Source organism: Puma concolor, chromosome B1, assembly GCF_028749965.1.
Source record: "Puma concolor isolate L17-30 chromosome B1, mPumCon1.1.hap2, whole genome shotgun sequence".
NCBI lineage: Eukaryota > Metazoa > Chordata > Mammalia > Carnivora > Felidae > Puma > Puma concolor.
Genome location: NC_141670.1, coordinates 7,283,419 through 7,308,787, shown reverse-complemented (window position 1 = coordinate 7,308,787; position 25,369 = coordinate 7,283,419). Strand labels below are relative to the sequence as shown.

Here is a 25,369-nt window from a genome sequence, read left to right as displayed (position 1 = left end):
TGTATTATGACATCAGGTGAACAGTTATTAAAATACTTTAAGGAACAACATTTATTTAAATTAAATATTGGGGCGCCTGGGTGGCTCAGTCAGTTAAACGTCCGACTTTGGCTCAGGTCATGATCTTACAGTTCGTGGGTTCGAGTATCACGTCGGGTTCTGTGCTGACAGCTCAGAGCCTGGAGCCTGCTTCAGATTCTGTGTCTCCCTCTCTCTCTGCCCCTACCCGCTCACACTGTCTCTCTCCTTCAAAATAAATAAACATTAAGAAAAATTAAAATAAATAAATTAAATATTAAATGGCACCAAGTTGAGTACAAGTCAACAGGTGTTATTCGATACGTTAAACACGAACTCATACTTTTTTTGAATGTCTTCTCCGTTAAATATTAAACCAAAAAATCTCTTTATTCACTTGCAATTGGGGAGGCATTCAGTGTCTCACATTTTGAAATCTGAGGGTATGTGCTGTGACATCATTAAGCTTTCTTATTTCTAAAAATTTCCCATTACTGTTGTGACATCAGTGTGGATCTTGGAATTTGTCTGTGTTTGTTCCGACACTTAAGATTTTTAAGCCCAACAGTTTTGAAGTAATAGAATTCTTTTTTTAATGTTTATTTATTTATTTTGAGAAAGAGAGAGATCGTGATCTCACGGTCGTGAGACTGAGCCCCACATCGGGATGCACACTGGGCGGAAAGCCTGCTTAAGATTCTCCCTGTCCCTCTGCCTCCCTCCCCCGCTCACAGTCTCTCTTTCTCTCTCTCTCTCTCTCTCTCTCTCTCTCTCTCTCTCTCTCACACACACACACACACACACACACACATAAATAAAAAGAAATTAAAGCTTTAAAAAAGGAGAAATTATTTTTTAGAGCAGTTTTAGGTTCACAGCAAAATTGAGTGGAAACAGAGATTCCCTGTATACCTCCTGCCCGCACGTATGTCTGGCCTCCATCACTATGAAATCCTGCACCAGAGTGGTTGGTACCTTTGCCATGGCCAATGAACCTAAAGTCATAGTTTACATTACTTTACCCATGGTGCACATTCAAGGGGTTTGGACAAATGTATAATGACACGTACCCACTATTACAGCATCATACAGAGTAGTCTCTCTGCCCTAAAACTCCTCTGTGCTCCACATGTTCACCCCTCCTCTCTTCTAACCCCTGGCAACCACTGATCTTTTTACTGTCTCAGTAGATTGACCTCTTCCAGAATGTCACACAGTAGGTAGGCTTTTCAGCTTGGCTTCTTTAACTTAGTAATAAGCATTTTTAATCTTCCCTCCGTGTCTTGGCATAACTTGATAGCTCAGTTCTTTTTGGTCCTCAGGGATACTCCAGGGTCTGGATGGACCACAGCTGATTTATCCATTCACTGACTCCAGCACATCTGCATTTCTCCCGAGTTCTGGCAATTATGAATAAAGCTGCTATACACATAGCAAATAGTTTTTAGAACAATTTTCTGATCACTACATAGAACAATTTTCTATGCACTACTTGTGCATAGGTAGTTTGGGGCCATAATGATGGCAGTAAGATGATGATGATTGCATCTTTTCAAGTTAATTTACATCATGTTACGTGATTTTTTTTTCTGCCGTCAACTTCACACGGTGTATACTTTCGAGAGCCTTCTGAGTTCAGTATTGCTAGTGCTGTTCCATTTTGCATCTGTAGTGGTAGCATATTCCGGTATTGATTTGCTTGCTTTTCTTTGACTTAGCATTTCTTCGTGTTAGAATTGCGGTTCTCAACAGGGGCTCTTTTCCCCGCTGGGGACGTTGAGTAGTGGGCAGCTGCAGAGCTGGCATCTGGTGGGTTGAGGCCAGGGATGCCGCTAACCGTGCTGCTGTGCACAGGACACTCCCCCATAAAGAATTTGCTGGCCCCGAATTTCCATAGTGCTGAAGTTGAGAAACCCTGGTTTAGAAATTTGGTTTCTGTCCAGTGCCTCATTCATGCGTGCATTTGGCTGACACTGGCATAAATTTCTGGCAAATCGTCCCCACTTTACCTTTTTGCACTTCAGACGTACTGCTCCGAAGAGCCTAAAGATGAATGTCAAAGAAGCCTTCACATCACATGTGCTCATGAGCGCTTCATTGATTCGCGTAGAGCAGTAGCCCTTCACACCGGATGTCCGTTAGAATCACCGGCAGAGGGGCGCCTGGGTGGCGCAGTCGGTTAAGCGTCCGACTTCAGCCAGGTCACGATCTCGCGGTCTGTGAGTTCGAGCCCCGCGTCGGGCTCTGGGCTGATGGCTCAGAGCCTGGAGCCTGTTTCCGATTCTGTGCCTCCCTCTCTCTCTGCCCCTCCCCCGTTCATGCTCTGTCTCTCTCTGTCCCAAAAATAAATAAACGTTGAAAAAAAAAAAAATTTAAAAAATAAAAAAAAAAAAAGAATCACCGGCAGAGATTTTTTTAAAATATAGAGATAATCTGCACGGGCAAGGCCTGGGGCATCTCTTTCTCCCAGTCGCCAGATGGTCCCCCTGTGTGGCCACGGCCGAAAACCACTATGAGAGGCTGGGCTCCCCCCCACTAATGTCCACGTAGCGAGACTTCTCCATCACAGTACATCTGGGCTCCAAGCTATTTCTGCCCGCACGATGACTGTAGTTGATGATATGACATTGTGCGTTTTAAAGTTGTGCAGGGAGTAGCTCATGAAAGTTCTCATCATAAGAAAAACAACGTGACCGTGCCTGGTGGCAGACGTTAACTGGACTTAGTGGTTACAGTGAGCGTTTATTTCACAGTGCGTGTAAATATCAAATCATCATGCCATACACCTGATACTGGTATGTTGTCTGTCCGTTATTCCTCCGTTGAGAAGGAGAGTAGTTCATTGATTTATTTTTTTTTTCAACGTTTATTTATTTTTGGGACAGAGAGAGACAGAGCATGAACGGGGGAGGGGCAGAGAGAGAGGGAGACACAGATTCGGAAACAGGCTCCAGGCTCCGAGCCATCAGCCCAGAGCCCGACGCGGGGCTCGGACTCACGGACCGCGAGATCGTGACCTGGCTGAAGTCGGACGCTTAACCGACTGCACCACCCAGGCGCCCCTCAGTATACTTGTTTTTTGTTTTGTTTTGTTTTTGTTTTTTTTTTCAACGTTTATTTATTTTTGGGACAGAGAGAGACAGAGCATGAACGGGGGAGGGGCAGAGAGAGAGGGAGACACAGAATCGGAAACAGGCTCCAGGCTCTGAGCCATCAGCCCAGAGCCCGACGCGGGGCTCGAACTCACGGACCGCGAGATCGTGACCTGGCTGAAGTCGGACGCTTAACCGACTGCGCCACCCAGGCGCCCCATGATTTATTTAATCCTCAGGTGACAGAATAGCATCTGCCATGTTACTAGCAATGGAAAGCTAGAAATAAACTACTGATAATAATGAGAATTTTATTACATACAGAGATTTTTTTGTTTTAACCTTGGATTACACTTGATCAATTTGCATAATCCTTCAGTGTGGGTAATTATCAGATTCTAAGATCAAACATTAAATAGGAAGATAGAATTATATTTTTTGCTTGTTTAATTTGGGTACTTTTGTGACCCCGAACTGCTACGCCCTGAAATACGACGGGTGTGCGCTCAAAATTCCAAAAAAAAAAAAAAAAAAAAAGTTATTTTGTGCCTTTCTTAGAACAACACGTATGAATTGGGCGTCATGAAAATACTTTCTCACAGCAAAGATATCTTCTGTCAGCCCTGAGAGTTCTGGCCTTGTAGAGTGCCGGGGACAGCAAGTGTGAGTCCTTGTGGTGGTTTCCAAAGTCACGCCGTCCATCGGCCCGCAAAGTAGCGGCCACCACGCGCTTCAAAGTGTCCCAATCCACTTGGACTCTAAACCTGTTGAATGGTAAGTCCCATTCTACAGTGAACAGCACCTTCAAAGGAAGCTTTTGAAAAAACCCCTGGGACCGAAAGAAACCGAGATAGACAGGATGCAGCGAAGGCATGCTGATTACCCTCCCGGGGACTTCCGCGTGGCCTGCAGCGGCCGAAGCGCTGTGCTTCCAGCCGCGTATCGTGTTCCCCGTTCTCAAGGCTATGAATTAGCCTTGAGATCTACAATGGCAAATCATGAAAATGTGAATCAAGATGGCTTCTTTCTCCCCCAAGGAGTTCCACTAACAACATTTCTTCAGTTTTCGGGTGGTTTCCACGCTTTCTAGAGCCTTTCTCCTCGAGTGGGAGCCCACTTTGAATAACTTGCCCAGACTCGAGAACTTCTCCTCCTTTTTATTTTCTCCACACGTGAAGTAAAGTCTAATTCCCTTATTCTGTACGGTCCTATCATTCAGGAAAAACGTATATTTCGATAGTAGTGGCAGTGATCACAATATTGCTCTCGCACGAGGACAGCTAATGTTTTGTCTGTGCTTCTTAAGAGCCACAGTCTTTGCTAAACGATTTTTATGTGTTATCTCTTTGCAGCCTCACTAAATCATGTGAGATCAATTTCGCAGGTGTTCCCATTTTACAAAGGCAGACACCGCAGCATAAAGAGCAGTCAGACTCCATCCAGCTCAGAAGCCTGTGCCTTTAATCAATGTGCTATAAATCCCCCTTTATGGCTAAACAAATGTGGCATTTAGGTTGGGGACACATCGGTGAGTGGCATGTTGGTGCTGGACAAATCCCTCAGCCTCTGCCCTCTTACAGAATAGAATCAAATGGCAAAGAAGGGAAAATGACTTGCATCAAATCTACAGATTAGCGGTGTTGAAGGTGAATGGGTGCTGGTACGCAGAGCATTCTTTTTCTTCCTTTTTAATGTTTATTTTATTTATTTTTGAGAGAGAAAGACCGAGCGTGGGCCAGGGAGGGGAAGAGAGAGAGGGAGACACAGAATTTGAAGCAGGCTCCAGGCTCTGAGCTGTCAGCATAGAGCCTGGCGTGAGGCTCGAACCGACGGACCGTGAGATCATGACCTGAGCCAAAGTCAGACGCTTAACTGACTGAGCCGCCCAGTTGCCCCGGTACACAGAGCATTCTTAACGTATGGAAACTTTGAGGCTCAGCAGACCTTTGTCACCTAGACTGGGTGCATAAGGCCATGAGAACTGACAGATTTGGAGCTAGCAGCCACACGGCCCAGTGAACTTCATCTGTTTATTTGCTTCATTCCAGTTCCAGAAAAGAGAAAAAATAAAGATTACCCAAGAAATATTTCCCTTTCTCTCTCATAGAGTCAGACACAATGTTTACCATAGACAATCAAGTGTGTTTTAAGACCAGATATTGTGTAGATTTCCACATCTAGATATTTCCACATCTAGGAATATTTGTTTTCTTGTGAGAAAAATAAGGGGTGTTTATTGCTTTCTGTGACTGAAATCCTCTGATATATTTTTACACGTATTAGGCCCTCATTAAGTACTTGTTGAGCAAGACGAAATAATTGTGAAAGTGATATAAACTTTAATAATTCTATTAAAGAGTAAATAGCTGTTAAAGGATATTTACTCCAGTTCCTTCAGTGATTTATTTTTTTAATGTTTATTTATTTATTTTTGAGTGAGAGAGAGTGTGAGCGGGGAGGGGGCTGAGAAAGAGGGAGACAGAGAATTATAAGCAGGCTTTGCACTGTCCGCACAGAGCTTGAAGCGGGGCTTGAACTCATGACCTGCGAGATCATGACCTGAACCGAAACCAAGAGTCAGATGCTTATCCAACTGCGTCACCCAGGCACCCCTCCTTCACTGATTTAAATAAGTTAATATTCAACAGGTTTTATTTTCTAACATTTTTAGACCTGGCTTTGTTTCATCTTCGATGTAAAGGTATAATTATGTCTGCCAAATCATAGTTCAAGGGCATTGCTAAGCTAGATGTTGACTCTTCAAACTCTCCAACCATTAGTATTGCAGAGTAGAGGCTAACAGGAAATCAGATTTGAATGGAGATTAAGCAGTGTTATTAGAAAGTACGTATTTAAGTACGTTCTGGGTTTCTGAAATCCTGCGACATTTGCCAGTTTATAGGAGACAGGTTTGATCTCCGGTCTCATTGGCTTTATCTTGACTCTTTTCATATTTGTTGTATCAATTCCCTACTATCCTTAATCCCATTAATTTCTATATTAATCACAACACAACTTTAATACAGGTGCATAAGCTCTAACATGAAAGTGACACCAAGTTTATCATTTTTCAAAAATGTTACTTTAATATGTATTCTGAGAATTACTACATGAGTTTCACTTCTCTGAGATTTTACTGAAATCATGAACTCATAACTCTCCATAACTCTCGCCAAAAGAATTAATAGAGTTGAATAAGAGATTTCGTTCCGTACAGTGTATTTATTTTATTCTGTATTGTCATTTTGAAAATGACTTGACATGTTCAAGTTAAGCCAGAATACACTACTGTTTCTCTTCAAAAGTCTTCTACAAGGTGCCTTTGAAACTCAGAAGGGAACCACGTATCTATAGAAACTTCGCTTTTGGTGTCCAAGGACCACATTTCAGACACTTTCAAATAGAATTCTATTGCCGTATTTGCTAATAGAGTTACGTTTAGAGGATTAAAAATACAATTTCACCCTTATACCTACGTTCACATGTGCCGGTCATCCCATCTTCTGAGTCTGATTATATAAATATGGTACAATCATCAGGAAATTTTTCAAAAGGTGCCGCTTTTCAGACAATTCATACTGTAAGGTGCACAGGCTCACAATACACAACATACACAGATAAGAAGGTAATACAATTTGGAGTGGATCGCTCTTAGGATGCGAATTTGGATCCTCATCTTGAACACGTGGAAATGCACATGCAAACCGCACACACATCTTTCCACCCTCCAGTTTTGATCGGAAGATAGAATTAAGGGTGGTTGGGTTGGGAGAGAGAAGGGGAGGGAGTAAAATCATATCCCTTTTGGGGACACGTACAAAATACAATCACAAGAAACAAAACTGAAGATCGAGGGAGCACGTTGCTATGTGAGTTACCTGCGAGGATGTGTCACACTGTATGAGTCTGAAGTCTACCAGCCTGCACGTCCCCTGCAGTCAGAAAACTGGGTTCCCCGCTGGGCATCCCCAGGGCGCAGAGCAGTGTGAGGGCTGCTGCTGGTTGCTGACACCGTGTGTGGATGGAAGGAATGGATAAATGTATGAGTCAGCCATTGAAAAGTGGATAGCAACGTAGGTCTGAAAACTCTTCCCTGGGTTTTTTTCTTCCTTCATGTTTTCTCTGGCTGGACAATGACTTGGTAATAAGGTCAGGACATGAGTGATGGCAGAGAAGGCTATAGTCTTACTCGGTGACACAGGATTCAAATGAGAAGAACCACACGTTGTAGCAGAACGCTTGTTACAGGAGTGACTTTCTTCTTTGGCTACTTTTCAGGGATAATATGGATTTTAATCTCTGATATCTGAGTATGATGAGTTAACACCACATAACAATAATGTGGCCACTCCCATGAGCCTCTCTGCTTTCATCCTCTGTTCCTAGTTGGTGTTTATGTACGTGGGTACTTCATGTAATGGATTTCTCCTGTGATCATGGGAAATCTGCTAATCAGTCCAGTGGCACACCACTTGCATTCAGAAATATAATCAGTTTGTATTAACGTGTACATTCAAGCCTTCACTTAAACCTCAGGGGATTGTGACTTACACTTGTTCTTCTCCAGTCATATCTGAATCCGAGTCTTAGCTTGGACAATTCAGGGTGTACATTGATGTAGACAATTTTATATGTAGATAATATGGATTAAATAGTTGATAAGTAATGCGAAGCATACATCTATCTTTTACCAGCTCTCCATCCACCTACCAATGTAGGCATCTGTCTTTTTATCCAGCATCTAAGTCGTGCTTAAATCCAAAATACATTTAACTTATGCTGAAACGAAGTCTCTTGTTCAACTATATCTGGGCATCTGAACAGCCTCTTTTGGCGTTTTATAAATACTAAAAATGTTTCTGAAATAAGCAAAAAAAATGCCCTTTTAGGTTCAAGCTGAAAAATCACATTTTAGTATGTTTCTATAGCGAAAGTAAAATTAATATTCATGAAAAAAGACTTCAGACTTAAAGTTTACAGAAATCCGAAAAGAAGTACACACTTGTATATCATTAATGCTAAAATGACTTGAGAATTACCCCATTTACAATATTAAATGTAAACATGACTAAGCAGCTTATGTAATTATGTGAATGATGCTCATTTAGTTGTAATATAAATTTATTGACGTTCTGGGGCACGTGGGTGGCTCAGTCAAGCGTCCAACTTCGGCTCAGGTCATGAGCTCACAGTTTGTGGGTTCAAGCCCCACGTCGGGCTCTGCGCTGACAGCTCAGAGCCCAGAGCCCTCTTCGGATTCTGTGTCTCCCTTGCTCTCTGCCCCTCTCCCACCTGTGCTCAGTCTCTCAAAAATAAATAAATGTAAAAAATGTTTTCTTAATTTATTGACATTTTAACTTTGCAGACTTCCCTCTAAATATACCAGGTAATATTTTCTAAAAAATGTGAGGTGAGATTTTTGAGACAAATACATGAATGAAACAGACATAAAGACGCAGAAGGCTCCTTCCTTCCTTTGTTCGTCACCTCTGCTGTGATGCAATTTGCCAGCAGGTTGTTCACAGGAACACACTTCCTCTCTCAGCTTCCCGTGGCCCACTTCCTAAGGTGTTGGTGATAATGATCTGCGCACGAGGGCACTTACCCCTTCGAATTGGGTTTTCTAGATTAGTCCCAAAGCTCTTCTTTTCCAGTAACTTGCACATTCTCTCTCTCGACTCTCTCTCTGTTGCAGTTCATTATGCTGACCTACCTTTTCATGTTGGCCTGGCTGGGAGTCACGGCCTTCACCTCCCTGCCAGTTTACATGTACTTCAACCTGTGGACCATTTGCCGAAACACCACCTTAGTGGAGGGAGCGAACCTCTGCCTGGACCTTCGTCAGTTTGGTAGGTGGATCTCTAACTAAAACAAGGCCTCGTACTGTCTTAGCCTAAATGACTGTGTCTGGAATATTGCAGATCACTTTGGAGCCATGATTACTTCTTCTAGCAAAGAGATAAATGTGTCACAGTATTCACTTTCAAGACATTCCTTTTAAATTCACATAAGTAGGAATTTAAGAGAGATTGGAAGTTGATCTCATAACATGAATATACAATGTGTGTGTTTGAACGGGCTGTCGAGTTGTGTTTCCTGGTGTTGGCATGAAATAATTGTGATGCCCTCAATCTGATTCCTTTGTACTTTTCTAGACTTGATGTGATGCTTGCATCTACTTTTTTCTTTAATTTTTTTTTAATGTTTATTTATTTTTGAGACAGAGCATGAACGGGGGAGGGTCAGAGAGAGAGGGAGACATGGAATCCGAAGCAGGCTCCGGGCTCCAAGCTGTCGGCACAGAGCCCGACGTGGGGCTCGAACTCATGAACTGTGAGATCACGACCTGAGCCAAAGTCGGAGGCTTAACCGACTGAGCCATCCAGGTGCCGCAGTGCTTGCATCTACTTTTATTCTCCCATGATAAACTATACAATTTGTGAAATCTAGAGTGAAGACCATCTAATAAATACGTGTTGCACTGGCTTCTGAAATAAGGCCGGAAAAGTTAGCGTATAATATTAGAAAATCAAAGAATCCTAAGCCAATCAACAGTCCTCTTTGGTTATTTTTGTTTAGGGCTAAAACCTCATGTGATAAAATGAGTTTCATACGTGTAGATGAGCTTGTGATACACGGATCCTATTCTGATGGTTTTGTCCACGTTGACTTGTTTGTCAACAACTGTCACAACAATTCTACATAGTGGACGCTACTATCATTCCCTTTATAAATGACAAAACTGAGGCACAGAGAGGTTACATGAGTTCCCCAAGGTTATCCAACTAGTAAGTGACAGCACTGGGATTCAAACCCAGGCCGTCTGGTTTCGGAGTCTGGTAATTACAAGTCGGCACACAACTCTGTCCTGTTGACAGACGAATGTGGAGAAGTGGATCCAGTCTCGCCTAACCTATTTGGAATCCTAGTCCCCCGTTCATAAAAAAAACATGGCAGCTACAAAATTTACAAAAGACCTGGAGATCCACATGTTTGCATGGTTTTTTTCCCCAGGGACAGGCTATTAAAATCTAAGCCATGAACATCTGGGAATGCTCCCTAAGATTTTCTCTAATGAGGTCTCCACATACTTCGGGAAAGCGGGGAACATTTCACTGGGTACTGTCCGCAGGCCTTGTGGCTCTTTGGGGGTGCTCTAGACAGGTTGTAGGGTACAGCACCACTGTCCAACCCAGCCAGCTGTATGTTCCAAAGCTGTGGCCCGCTTGCCATCCTGAAAGCCAGAATCCTGATCCTAATAAAAAGCAGCATCTGCTCGGTGGATGAAGTTCTTGGCAAGAAGACAGCAGAGGGAATATGGACAGCTCTTCTCCTGGAGAGGTTTCAATCTTGGAATCATGTCCCACGTGAACACAGGAAGAGAACGTCGGCGACAGCGGTTGGAGGCCACCAGAACAGCTGCTTGGAAAACATGGCCCTCCTTTCAGTCCCTCCCCCTCGATGTCTTTTATTCTGCTGATCTGCAGATTGGAAATTGGAAGAGAGGTGACCGGTCTCTCAGACACGGTTGCCACCTAAAATACGGGCCACCTAGTGAAGTTTCAATTTGGGGTAAACAGGCAATTTTTTTTGGTAGAGTGTGTCCCAGATATTGTCTGGGCCACACTTCTGGTAGGTGTAAACCCTGACGAGGGTTAAAGTTGCTCTTTGAACCTTAGCACTGCTTATGACATAGTTATCAAGATTTATTCTAATTTAACTCTTATCCATGCTGTGGAAGAGAAGGCACTTTTCAGATGCCATGCAACCTTTTGCATCAGCTATTATATCTTTGTGTTTGCCCTCAATACAGAATCTACTGCCTGGATGGCATTTATTTGGTTTCCGAAAAACACACCCTTAATAAGAAGCCTGAATGTACACGTAGCAGTCAAGTTATCAAGGGGCATCAGCATAGAAACGGACACTCGTCCAGGTCTGGATTATGATCAGTACAGACATGTACTAATGTTCTCAAAAAAAGTGATCAGGTGGAAAAGAACATGCTATAAATCAATTTCCCTCATTTTGCGAAGTTGTCTCATTACATCTAGGTGGTATCTTCTCTCTTAGGGGTCAAGGTCTTTGGGCTGCATGGTGGGAGCTGTCGTCACATAGCGGCTGCTGTGCCTGCTTAGTTTCTAGTTGCAATTCACTGTTCATTCCCCTGCATGAGATGAATGTATTTATGGCATGCAGATCGAATGGGAAGCTGGGGCACTATGCAGTTCATACACCTGTGGAATTTAAAGATGGTTAGTCCTATCAGGGTTGGCCATGTTTCAAAATTAGTCATGAAATAATTTGTCTTGCAATTTTAATTTTTAGCGCTTTCATAGTTATTTCTGTTGCTTTTCAATTATACGTACAGCAGTATAATGACGTTGAATGCATTAGGGATTTAGTTTAGTGAATTTGTTTCATAAATTGTTAACACTGGTCCCCATAATATCATCTAGATCCAGAATTTAAAACTGTGCTTTTTTAAACCCTGGTTGTTTGATGAAACTCCCTCGGGGCCAACCACAGGGAGAGAGTGGTCCAGAGCAGGTGGCGCTCTCCTCTTAGCCTTGTAACCAACCTTCCCTCTCGTCTAGCACGTCCACACCCTGTAACAGGAGCAGCTTGTCTTGATCTGATTTCCAGTAAAAGTTCATTTCACTTGCTTATTCATACTTCTGCCAGACAAATACTTGTTGAGCTTCTGTTATGTTTAAGCACTGCTCAGTTTTTTTTTTTATTAAATTTTTTTTTCAACGTTTATTTATTTTTGGGACAGAGAGAGACAGAGCATGAACGGGGGAGGGGCAGAGAGAGAGGGAGACACAGACTCGGAAACAGGCTCCAGGCTCTGAGCCATCAGCCCAGAGCCCGACGCGGGGCTCGAACTCACGGACCGCGAGATCGTGACCTGGCTGAAGTCGGACGCTTAACCGACTGCGCCACCCAGGCGCCCCTAAGCACTGCTCAGTTTTGAAAGACAAAAATCTCCATGTCAAAAAGTAAAAATCTACCTGTCCAGGGGAATTAGGTTACCAATGGAATGAAGATTACTAATCCGAAAACATGCTAATTGTCCTGGATGGTGTGGATGGGCCCCTATAATCACAAGAGTCCTTAAAAGTGGAAGAGGCTGAAGAGAAGTCAGAAGGAGATGGACCTCTGAAGAAAGGCACAGAGAGATGCAGTTTTGCTAACTAGGAGGGTGGAGAAAAGAGGCCAGGAGCCAAGGAATGTGGGTAGCCTACATAAGGTAGAAAATGATACTTTAAATATTCTATCATCTTTAAAACTGGTAATGTAAATGGTAAATTCTTTGAAAATTAAGCATTTATATTTGCTAGTAGGGAGTTAATTTCCAATCACCCTTAAGGGTTCATAGCATCCTAATACCTGTTCATTCTGCTTCCCTCCACCTCTAGCTTGTAATTTCCTTCATAAGAATTTACATCCTGAGTAGTGGTGCTTCTGCTGTCCAGGAACCTCTAAGAGGCTTTCATTACTTCAATGATCAAAGTAACAGACATGAGGCATGATTTTCTCTGAAAGTTTTCCCTATTTCAGACATAACCAATTCTTAGAAAGCCAGAAGTATACTGCTTCTATTTACACAGCTTAAAGGACATTAAAAAAAAAATAGGGGTGTCTGGGTGGCTCAGGCAGTTAGGTAGCTGACTCAATTTCAGCTCACTTCATGATCTCACATTTTGTGAGTTCGAGCCCCGCGTCGGGCTCTGCACTCACGCCGCGGAGCCTGCATGGGATTCTGTCTCCCTTTCTCTGCCCCTCCCCCCCTCTCAAAAATAAATAAATGTTAAAAAAATATTTTAAAGAAAACATAGAAGAAGCTCACGGCTGCAACTCTGATGCCTCAAATTCTCACCATTATCTCTCCTTGCAGTGTGTATCTTGCTGCTTCTCTTGTACAGTCCTAACTTGTTTGTAAGAAACTGGAAGTGTCATTGTGTACATACTTTAGTTAAGGACTTTTGTGCATCTGGTGGATAAAATATGTGTAAATGTATTCAGTATGTAGAAAAATTAGTAAATCTGAATAATATACTTAATTGGGGGTTAGGCCAATTTGGCCGTTCATCGACAGATCCGTGTGAATCAAAATAATCAAGTTTTCAGATTTGCACCACAGCACATCTCAGATACACTTGCTCATTTTCATCGCTTCATATTACACCAATGTGCATTTGAAAACTATACTTAATTTGTAATGTGTATATTTGTGATATGTGGTAGTTGCGTCACAAAATTATGGACTATATATTTTTTATATCAACGTTTATAGAGTCAGGAGTACTGGAGACTGAGTGGAAGGGTTGCGTTATATAATATTTTAAAGGTGATGGAGGAAGGCTTCACCGAATAGCTGTTATTGGAAAGATATTAGAGTCATGGGAATATTCTTTGTGGAGGGAAGATTCAGGCAAAGTTACCAAGACGTCTGGGCGCCATGCCTGGTGTCTTCAACACACAGCAGAGAGGCCAGTGTGGCTGAAGGAGAACGAGAAAGCAGGGGGAACAGACGGAGATGGGTCTGGGGGAGTTGTGGCAGTCCATGATGAACACATTGCAGGATGTCAAGTTTTAGAGACTTCTATTCTGGGGAAGTAGTGAATATGGGAGGGTTTTGGCAGAAGATCCCCCTTTACAGTGTAGAAGCGTCGCTCTGGCCACCGTCGGGAGAACGGACTGTCGCAGGAGTGGAAGCAGGGAAGTCAGGTGACACTCTTGCAGGAGCCCTGAGGGCCTGGCTGTTTTTTCAAGACGGGGACTGCAGAGCGCCCTGATGGGTGGGCGTGTGGGTTTGAGAGAAAAAGAGGCTTCAGGGAGGGACACACTTGTTGCCAGGCCCCCCCAGGAAGATTGACTTGCTGTCACATGAGCCCAGAAGCCTACAAGAAGAGCTCGCATGGGAGTGAGGCAGGCAAGGGAGATCAGAGTTCACTTTCGAGGATGCTGCTTTTTAGAGACTTCTTAGGAATCTAAATAGAGCTGTCAGGTAAGAGATTGGTAAATGAGCCTTGACTTCAGGAGGGAGGTATGGGGCTGGCTGTCTGGATTTAGGAGCTGCTGATAATACTTAGGAAGCTCTGACACTCAGATCAGCACGGGCCAACGACGACCTAGGTGTGCGCAGTGGGCGCTCCAGGGAACCAGGTCCTAGAGAGAGGGGGCTCGTGAGAATGGAAAGACAGAAGCAGGAGTCCGTAGATTTGGGGAACCTAATGAAGCGAGCCTGCAGGAGAGGGATCCATCAGCTGCCCCCCAGTGCTGCTGCCAGGCCAGGAAGAGGAGAACGGAGTATTCATCTTTGGTTCTAATTATGTGTAGGTCATTGCTGAGAGTTGAGGCAAAATCTGCCAGGAGAGGGTTAAGTAGAAAGGAAGAGAAGAGAATGCGAGCAGTGAGCGTAGTCAGTGCTTTCTAGGAGTTTTGCTGCAAAGGTGAACCAAGACCCAGGTGAGGAAATGCGTGCACAGCCTAGGTATCCCACCCGGATGAAGTCTGGGAAGATCGGCACAGAGAAGGACGCCTGCGAGGATGCTTCCTCAACGGTGATGCGTCTTGGGGAGTTCTGACTTCCCCTCCCCTATAGTGCCATCTATGCAGAAAGGAAAGGTCACAGAGAATGGACTGCATCCGACGGACTAGCTCAAAGCCAGAATACGTGAATGTATACACATATTAAATTAAATAAAGAGCAGGCAGTGCTAAAAGCTTAGGTATTAGTTTGCTCAGAACTTGAGGGGTTTTTCTCCTTTATATGTATATATGTTTAACGCTTCAGTAGGTCTGAGTACAATATCAGAGACCCGTTTTAGGATCATCTCGATCTCTCTTCTGTAAAATGAGATGTGTCGCGGTGTATCACTATGTGCTTCCTAAAAACACAAGACTCCTGCAAGCACTCCTAGATTCTGATTAAACAGTTGTGTGGTGCCGTTCAGAAATACAGATTTTTGATAATTTCCCAAGTGATTCTCATGCAGCGGATCCATAAACCAACTGGAGCAAGGGTGAATAGGAGTGAAATTATAGTATTTTTTTTTTATTTTTCCCTCCTAATAGCACTGTTTTCAATATTAGCAGAGAAAAATGAATCCTTTGGGCAATATGCTTTTATAGACTTGCCAGAAGCATTGTACCAGCAGAATAAATTTAGACCCAACTTCAGCACAGTCTGGGACACAGTTATCAACATAATTGTGATGCCTACACCATCACATTAATGGACCAAACCAATCAACTAGCCACAATTGAATCTGTAGATCCGGTGGCAAGGTCCAATTGAATTCAGACTGAAAATGTTTTACGTCGCTTGCAGGCGAAATAGTTTTGATCTTCCATTCATAATTCTGTGTATAATTATTATCCAGCAATAAAAGCTGAGGAAGAATGTTTCCATCATACTATAGCACAAAATGGAACTTGCCTAGATTTTATCAGCCTAAGATTCCTTTTCTCTCTCTGGGCTCTTGAAAACATTTATAAGCTAAGCTACGATTTTCTCCATGTTGTAGGGATTGTAACAATTGGAGAGGAAAAGAAAATTTGCACCGTCTCCGAGAATTTCCTGAGGATGTGCGAATCCACTGAGGTAAATGTTTCTAAGCTGGTTATATCGTCCAAATTTTACCTTCCTTTGAAAAATATATAACTTGAAAAATATATCATTAAATCTATATCAAATTGTCCCCTTTTTCTCTCAGAGGGAATTTTACTCACAGTGATGCTATGCAGGGGGACTGCAGAATGAATATGGATGAGGTGCTCTGTCCATTTCAGTACACATTATAACAAATATATTTTTTCTAGAAAGTACCATTGTAATGAAAGTTCAACGTTTTTGCTGTTATGTTTAAAAAGATTGAACGTAGCCTTATGTTGTTACAAGATCACGGAAAACCATCATTATTAATCAGGACCTCATCTTTGTAATAAAATTATATTGAAATGACTCAGTTGCCAAGATTTAAATAATTTGCAGGAGAAAAGATACTGGCATAATGTTTTTTGGATTGAGTAAGCGAGTTATCCTAAGTACACTCTTGTTAAAGATGGACAAAGCTCTTATTCGTCAGACAGCAGCAGTCCTGACCTCTCTTCTGCTTGTAATCCTGGCACGTGTTTTGATTCTCTGCGGTTTCCTTTGCAGCTGAACATGACCTTCCACCTGTTCATTGTGGCACTGGCTGGGGCTGGGGCAGCTGTTATTGCGATGGTAAGACCCCAGAGCTCTGAGGCTTGGTTTTTCAATTTGTATGAGAAAGCTATTTACTTGTAGACATGAAATTTTGTCTCCCATCCTGAAGCCCACACGAATCCTATTTATTTGAATATCAGTAAAACAAAAGGCGGGGGGGGGGGGGGGGGAGGGAGAAACAATGGGCCCATAAATAAGTGAAAAACAAGGCTTCACCTGAAAAAGTATTGTCGTTACTATTGGGATAGTATTTGGCCAGCAGTTTAAGGATCCAAACACTCAGTAATATTGGCAACATTAACAAAAATAAGTAAATTCATTAGCGTTGCAGATATTAGGTTACTGTTTAACATAGAAAATCCTCTCTGTGGGGTGCCTACGTGGCTCAGTCAGTTAAGCCTCCGACTTTGGCTCCGGTCATGGATCTCCGAGTTGGTGGGTTTGAGCCCCGCGTCGGGCTCTGTGCTGACAGCTCGGAGCCTACAGCCTGCTTCAGATTCTGTGTCTCCCTCTCTCTCTTCCCCTCCCCTGCTCACGCTCTGTCTCTCTGTCTCTCTCTCTCTCTGTGTCTCTCAAAAATAAATACATGTAAAAAAAAAAAAAAAGGAAAGAAAATCCTGTCTGTATCATAGAGGTATTTATCAGTGTGAATTCTAAGTCCCCTAATCAATTGCTTGACTTACATTATCCTTTTCTCCTCCTTATTTAAGAACATGAAAAAGCCACATTGAGTCACTTATGAAAAAAGAATTAATTTATTCTTCTTAACACAGACCTCGGTAGTTTTACTGTCATTTCTTTCACATCTAATTTTGTCCAGAAATATTAATCACAAGTTTTTAAAGTGAGGCTCACGCAGAGTTTGGTGGATCTGCCGTGTTCCAGATGCCCACACTTCGTACCTCACTGTGACAGCCGGTTTGCTCACCGGACTAGTAGATACCAACAGTGGGCAGATACTTGGAGCCTCGGTAATAGTTTTGCAGCCAAGCCCTTCAGTCCTTATTTCTGCATCCTTGTATACAAAATCATAGTCCAAAAATAAAGTAGTATAGAACTCCAGAAGGTTCCCAGTAACCTCACAAATATAACCAATGCGATATGCAAAAAATGAATTAATTTGGTGCCAACATAGGTTCTCATGTGTTGGCAAAAGGAACCCTTTTTTAAAAATGAGAGTGTTTCGGGGTGCCTGGGTGGCTCAGTTGGTTAAGCGTCCAACTTCGCCTCGGATCATGATCTCACAGTTCGTGAGTTCGAGCCCTGTGTCGGCTCTGTGCTGACAGCTCAGGGCCTGGAGCCTGCTTCGGATTCTGTGTCCCCCTCTCTCTCTCTGCCTCTCCCTCACTCACACTGTGTCTCTCTCTCAAAAATAAATAAACATTAAAAAAATTTTTTCGGGGTGCCTGGGTGGCTCAGTCGTTTGAGCGTCCAACTTCGGCTCAGGTCATGATCCCACGGTGTGTGGGTTCGAGCCCTGCGTCAGGCTCTGTGCTGACAGCTCGGAGCCTGGAGCCTGCTTTGAATTCTGTGTATCCTTCTCTCTCTGCCCCTCCCCCACTTGTGCTCTGTCTCTCTCTGTCTCTCAAAAACAAATAAGTGTAAAAATAATAAAATATTTTTTAAATGAGAGTGTTTTATCTCTTGTCAAAGAATAAAACTAGGAATGGGGCACCTGGGTGGCTCAGTCGGTTGAGCGTCCAACTTCAGCTCAGTTCATGATCTCGTGGTTTGTGAGATCAAGCCCCGCATCGGGTTTACTGCTGTCAGACTGTCAGTGCAGAGCCAGCGTCGGATCCTCTGTCCCCCTCTCTGTGCCCTTTTGCCGCTTTCACTTTCCCAAAAATAAATATTTTTTAAAAAAGAATAAAACGAAGAATAATCAGTGCTAAGGAGCTAATGAGCCATTTCCAGACTAGTTATTTTTAATGACTTTATGAACACTTATGTATTGAGATCTGATTCTGCTTTGCTAAAAATTATTTTTAAAAATAACAAAAAATGACTGTCAGTGCTAAAGTGAGTTTTCAGACATTTTAATTTCATATCATACTAATTGTTCAACATTTTAGATTGAGTATATCAACCTGTACATAGGAATTTTATTTCAGAATATGAGGTGCTTAATAAGATCATATTGGCTAATTAATTGGAGGGATCAGAATGAAACAGTTAGCAAAGGTTTTATATTCTCAGCCTAAAATCAGTGCTTAAATATGCCCTGGGGAAGCATTACATGTTCTGGGCAGTGACGTTCCAAACACTCATGGTCCCAGGCGACACCCAGCCTGGCCGTGGGATAAGAGGAAACATCTGTTCGTACACACATTCCTGTGCGACGGATGATTATTAGGGACTTGTGCACATTCGAGTATCCAGTCATGTATTAGAGGTCTACCAAAGCACTTTTGGAAAGGAGGTATGTAATAGGGCATTTGTTTGCATTTGCTACCTGTGTGTGTGAAAAATTCTGTGCAAAAATGCGTGCCTTTTAGGCATACGTAGGTGAAAAGTACCTGTCTAAATGAATAGTGTTATTTAAATTTCCCTAAAAATGCTTACTCTGAAATGAATCTATTATCAAAAACATCTCATGATTATAGATATTTAGGTATTATGTATTTCTTAAGGAATCTGTGCTTCGCAGGAATTTAGGCATTAAGTTATATATAAACTTTATATCAAGCTGCAAGTATTTAGGATATTATGTTTTAAGTACTAAGCATCCTTTTGGGTACCTAAATATATGCCAAGCATAAGTTCCTTAAGAAATACATAACACCTAACTATTGATTGACATCAGTACATATTTCCAATTTATTAGCTCTGATAATAGTTTAGGTTGTAGGAGACAGGGATCCTATAACAATAATTACGGCTTCTGTTCCCGGTACTAACACTGTTACCAATAATACCGTTATCAGCTAATATTTCTTTAAACTCACTCTATTGAAAGCACTGTCAAATGCTTAAATCCACGAATACATTCAGTAGTCGTAATATAGCAACGGTCATTAACTTCATCCCGAACTCTTGCAACACTCAAAGTATACCGCTGTCATTATTTCCACTTTAGAGATGAGAAGATGGAGATAAATTCTTCTCTACCAAAATACTTAAAACATCATCCAGGATTTAAGGCAAAGATCATGAGGATTTGTACAAAAACTAACACGTGATCCACTCCATTATTTTTCAGAGATGTTAGAAAGGTAGATATTAGCAGATGTGGTTCACGTGGCCTTGCACTAGGTCCAGGGACCGCTGCTCACCTCCCGAGGGACAGTAACAAGCCTGGAGTGTGTGTTCTCCTAAGATGAGAGGGAATGTCTAAAGACCTACTGAAAAGTGTCAGTTTCTGAACCTGAATGACTCAAGCTCTTTTGAGTATTTCACTCATACATATTTGATAATAATTTAGGGGCCATATTTTCTCAGACTTCAAAAGGAAATTTTTCGTACATCTAAAAATATACTTATTCATGTGAAACATATATTAAGTACTTGCTTCTTGCTAAACACTCTGCACAGCCCTTGATATTTTCACAGCAACAACAGCAGAGTGCCACATGAATTTGGTTATGTATAGAAACTGTTCAGTCTACATGTATGTACTGATGAAGCTTTTCACTATGAAAGTGACACAGAGTAAAAAGATAGAACCCACTGCTGTTTCTTGCATGTGGCTTACAATTTCCACTAAACAAAATGCAAACTTTCAGAGGAAATAGAACATTCTGGAACTTCTTATTGGTGTGCATCTTTTCCCATATTGCTGTGTCAAAAGTCATTTTTTTTTCTATTGCCTATTGACTACCTTAACCTACTGCAATAGTGCCCATTTAGAACTGACTTTGTATTTTTTATGTCTGCACTTTGCTAAAACCAACCTACCTGCTGTCTTTCGGCGTACTCCTGGCTAATCAAAATTTTAGTGTTCCATTTTACTAAACTATGGGTAAAATATTGCCTACCCTTTAAAATTTAGATCAAGTAAAGCATGAGCAACTCAGTTTCTCTTTCATATTCATCCATTGAAATCCATCATTTGGAAAACTGCCTGCCCTCCCCTATGGCCCAAGAGTGAGGGAAAGAAGGAAAAACAAACAGGTAATCTCCTAGCTGAGTCCATTCAGGTCAAATCAGGACCTTCATTACTTGAGTAACTTCATTACTCGAGACAGATCAGGAGTTTCTTTTAGAACATGGCGCTCTGTTGTGAATGAAAGCATACAAAACCCATGGGACCCAATGCTTGCTCTCTTGTAGTATACAGTCTAAGGGAAACTACAAAATTCAGCATATGGAAAGTTAACTTGATAATTCAATCCACAGGTTTATCTTGGGGGTTCCATGGTCCCTTTTTCTGTTGCATAGCAGGCAATAATATATCCTCCCATTAATTCAAAGTTGTCTAGACTCAAACTGTGTAAGTGACTATTTTCTGTTACGGATTGGAAAACGTAGGTACACGAACATGAAATGTATAATCTTTCCGTTTGGGTAAATGAGGACAGAATGGACAGGAAATATCACAGAAAGATTAAGAATCAACCTTGGATACTCCAGAATTGAAAAAAAAAAAAAAAAAGAGATACTGAAAAAAAGGGAGCTGAGAAAATACTGTCATACAGTTGGACACACGAGCAGGGATAATATAATTATTGATTCTGTCACCACAGAAATTTTGCTTCTGTTTTATGAGCAAACATATTCTATATAAGTCTGTAACTTGAATATTTCTTCCCTGGTAGCAAGGTGCGTTGAAGACACTGAACAGCCTTCCAGTATAAATTATTTCTGTCTTTGATTAGGTCCACTACCTTATGGTTCTGTCTGCCAACTGGGCTTACGTGAAAGATGCCTGCCGGATGCAGAAATATGAGGACATCAAGTCCAAGGAGGAGCAAGAGCTTCATGACATCCACTCTACTCGCTCCAAAGAGCGACTCAACGCATACACATAAATAAGCCCTTCCAGTCCTTTCTGCCATTCAGATGCATTGGTGTTTAACTAAGGGCCATCCAACCATCCAACCTTTTGAAAAATAAAATACAGAAGTGCTTCTCATCAATGATATGTAGGGTGACTTATGAATCACCTGAACACAATCCTTTGTTGTTGAGCACCTGGTTTCCTAATTTGTTAAATTGGTGTGATCAGATCTCTTCTACAAGCTCCTATCCAGCCTTTTCCTTTTTTCAGTTTCTCAAACTCACTTAATAATTGCGTAAGATTGAAGATACTAACATTGTCACATGCAGAGATGTCTTTGATTTTTAACCACTCCCCATGTGTTAATACATAACACCTTTTGCATTATTTCTTATGTTTTGAGAAGAAAAATAGCTTTTTATACTTTTTAGTTTTGATTTCGGTAACTAGTTTAACTACAGGTAACCTTCAAAGGGACCACTGTACATTATGAACACTAGACAGATGGTACCATGATGACTCTTCTTGTAATATGGAAATCCTGTCTGGAGGTCCGGGACCACGTCACGACAGGCCCTGGTTCATGTTCTCATCAATCTAAGGTGCAATTTCTAAATTTGTAAGAGTAGGAATAAAAAAAAAAAAAAAGTGCTTCTTATCTTTGTTAACATTGTATTTTTTTCTTGATGTACTTAAAAGGTATTTCTCTCTGATTACTCATGTTTCTGTTGTGAGCACGTAGAAACAGTGACGCTAATGCATGGCTAGCTGCCTTTTTAAGATTGTGACACCAGACTTACCTTTTCAAGTTTAGTATAGAGACAATTTTAATGGAAATGACTACTGTGAACTATTGAAGAATGACCTCTTTGTGATTTAAGCTGTGGCTGGATTGGAACTTTTAATATGCTAATGTGGAACATTAATTACCTTTATGAAGGTGGTATATTAAAAATAAGCACACTAACCCCTCGGAAGTTGTTTTACCTACTTTAAAATGTTTTAACGGATTGCACCTCTGTAAACTATCCCTCCGATGTATATGATATATTTGAAAAGGCTTCCATTAATATAATAGTTTTGCTTGCAGCCTTCCGATCTATGTTGGTTTACCTGTAGCGTTTTTTAAAGCGTGGTCAGCGGCCACTATAGAATGTATCCCTCCCGAGTGTAGTGATATATCTGTGTTTTTATTTGAAGTCATTTTAACCAAATGTTCATTCATAATCATTTATAAGAAGTACCTATATCAAATGAATAAAAAAAAAAAAGCAATCAGTATTACTGGACCAAAACTGGTGTTTGTTTTAACCTTGACTCTTCTTTTGATTATTTCTAATGCTACAAGAATGCTGTAAAGTGTCTTTTACAATGATGTAGCCCTGACAAGACATTTTTGTCAGTGTATAAAAATTAGGTAGTATTGTGCACTGATTTGACCATTGTGAAATCTTTTCTCAGTGTAAGTGCATTTCTAATAAAATTTATGAGTGAAACAATCTTTGTACAATGACCACTCATGCATCATCCGTAATTTCACAAGTTCTTGTAGTAGGTAGAGGGGTATTATTAGGGTTATCTGTGGCATGATTATGCATTCTGTAGTATAATTTAATTAATTTGGGGTTTTGCTTCTTTTCTTTTTTTTACACGTAGATTATCTTACTGGTTCAACATTTTTTCTGATATAGGCAGTATTACAGATATTCAGCAAAAGTATTAATGGGCTTCTTTAAAATTCTATCTTATAGTGTTTCAGTTCTGTGTCTTAACAGTTTGTGATGATTTTTACAACTGTCTTTTAAACTTATGTAATGATGTTGATGCTTTTGGCTTTTTTTTTTCCTGGTATTAGAGTTTGTATTTTCACAAAGAGTGCTTTGTAGCAGGCATTACAATTAATCTGTTTTGTACATAAATGTGCCAACAGCTCGATGGTGGCGTTTTTGAAATGTAGAACGAAGTGCTTGCAAAATGTAATAAATACACTTGTGTACTTTGTGTACTTATTATTAGTTTCTGCAGTGTGGTTTTTTGTGTGTGTTTTTCTTTGTTTTGTTTATTCCTCTCTCCTCTGTGTGTACCCTCTTTCCAGATGCAATGGACACTGTCGTCATAGGATGCTTATGACCTCAGTTGAGCTGACCTAACCTTGAACTGAAAATTCTTTGCGTGACATACAGCATAGAAAAGCCAGAGGGTTGGGGAGAGGGCGAAGGTGGAAAGATTTCGGAGGCCATTTGGTTTAGCAAATGATAACGATGCCCAACTTCCACTATTTCCTTGCCTAATTTCTATTGTTTTGTGTTTTCTTTAGACCTTCATAAACTAATAGAGACACAAAAAAGGCTAATTCAATTCAGAAAGAAAAATGATTTCTTGGTTCGCTTCAAACTATCAAGGTGAGAGCAATTAAATGGAAAAAATATATATATTTTCTAGGCTTTTTGTTTGTTTTGGTTGTAACTTCTTCTGGCCAAACTAGAAGTGATGGCAAATTAAAAATAATAAGATAGTGATCAAATAAAAATCTTAATTTTCAGAAGACCTAAGTAATTGTATTAGTCTTCAATTATTTATGTATTATTATGAATGGCGACTTGAAAATGTCATGCACTTACATTACAAGTATCTACGGTAATTATAAGCAGATCTGGACAAAATGTCTTATGTTTTAAATAGTCACTTTTAAGACAATAAGAAAATAATCGTGTATCTAAATCTTATTAGATGACAATTTTTATTCTTTTCAGGGTTTATGAAATTCTTAAAATAGCAAGAAGAAAATAAAGAATTATATGTTAAAGATTATCAGCATGAACAAAAATTTTATGCAATAATATTTTTATTTTTTTCAATGTTTGTTTTTGAGAGAGAGAAAGTACAAGCTGGGGAGGAAGAGAGAGAGAGAGATTGAGAGAGAGAGAGGCAGAGGATCCAAAGCAGGCTCCATGCTGTCAGCACAGAGTCCGAGGTAGGGTTTGAACTCACGAACCTTGAGATCATGATTGGAGCCCAAGCCCAATGCTTAACCTACTGAGCCACCCAGGTGCCCCGCATAATAATGGTTTTCAAAGAAACTGATCATTGTGAGATAATTATATTTTTTGAAAACTTAGAAGTCCATTTCTGTTTGTGAAAATACACATTTATCCTTAATTTCCCTTTGGGCATTTTTTATCTCCTAGCTTTATTGGACTATAATTGACAAATCAGCCCTTTGGAATTTATAAAGCTAATGTGAAGACCAAGGAAATTACTCACTTTGAGAAGAAAATGTGTGTCGGCCAGCTTTGGCTTGGGTGAAATCCGTTTACTTCTTGATGTTAAAACTTAGAAATGGCAGATTCTGATTTATTCACCCAAAGGTCAAGTAAAGTTGTCTTGGTTTTTATTTTTGCCTTTTAGACGAAACAGAAAGGTATCATCTTAAAGTATGTTCCATCCAAGTAACTCAGTAGTTTACGTGTGCTTAACATGATGAAACTTGATTGAACTATCATACCTTGAGAAACACTCTTACGTTCTGTGAGCTTTTCAGACAGCAGATCATTTGAAGCCCGTGGAGGCAATCCTACAATGTACTGGCTCAAATATGACCTTCCTACTGACTTAAGTAAAACCCCCGCACCTTGAGTGTTTTCTCACAGAAGCAAGTTTTACCTGTTTGATCATTTTAGATTCTTTTGCTCTTTTCCACAAAATTCCAACATAGCTGAATATTGGAAAGAACTTAGAAAATGCAATACGTTGAATTGTTAAATTCATTATTAAATGAATTAATGAAATAAAATATTAAATGAAATAATACCGAAATGAAATAAAATTTACCTAGACCACTGTATTTTTTTAAGTTCATTTATTTATTGAGAGAGACAGAGAGAGAGAGAGAGACAGAGAGAGAGAATCCCACGCAGGCTGCACACTGGCAGCACAGAGCCTGACACGGAGCTCGATCTCACAAACCATGAGATCATGACCTGAGCCAAAATCAGCAGTGAGATGCTTAACCGACTGAGGCACCCAGGTGCCCCTAGACCACTGTATTTCTAACCTGTGGAACCCCCTAGAGAAGGAAACATCAAACAAAATGAAGCAAGTAGA

At 40.9% G+C, this 25,369-nt stretch overlaps 1 protein-coding gene across 2 annotated transcripts in view; it reads left to right on the top strand.

Annotated features, from left to right (window-relative positions):
• Positions 1 to 23,275, top strand: part of GPM6A (glycoprotein M6A) — a 355,480-nt gene extending 332,205 nt beyond the window's left edge. For both annotated transcript variants that reach the window (XM_086703118.1, XM_086703117.1), the window contains exons 4-7: positions 8,806 to 8,959; positions 15,647 to 15,723; positions 16,282 to 16,347; positions 21,144 to 23,275. In XM_086703118.1, the coding sequence (XP_086559244.1) occupies positions 8,806 to 8,959; positions 15,647 to 15,723; positions 16,282 to 16,347; positions 21,144 to 21,296 (450 nt within the window). In that variant the 3' untranslated portion in view covers positions 21,297 to 23,275. The remainder of the gene's footprint in view (positions 1 to 8,805; positions 8,960 to 15,646; positions 15,724 to 16,281; positions 16,348 to 21,143) is intronic.
• The last annotated feature ends 2,094 nt before the right edge of the window (positions 23,276 to 25,369 follow it).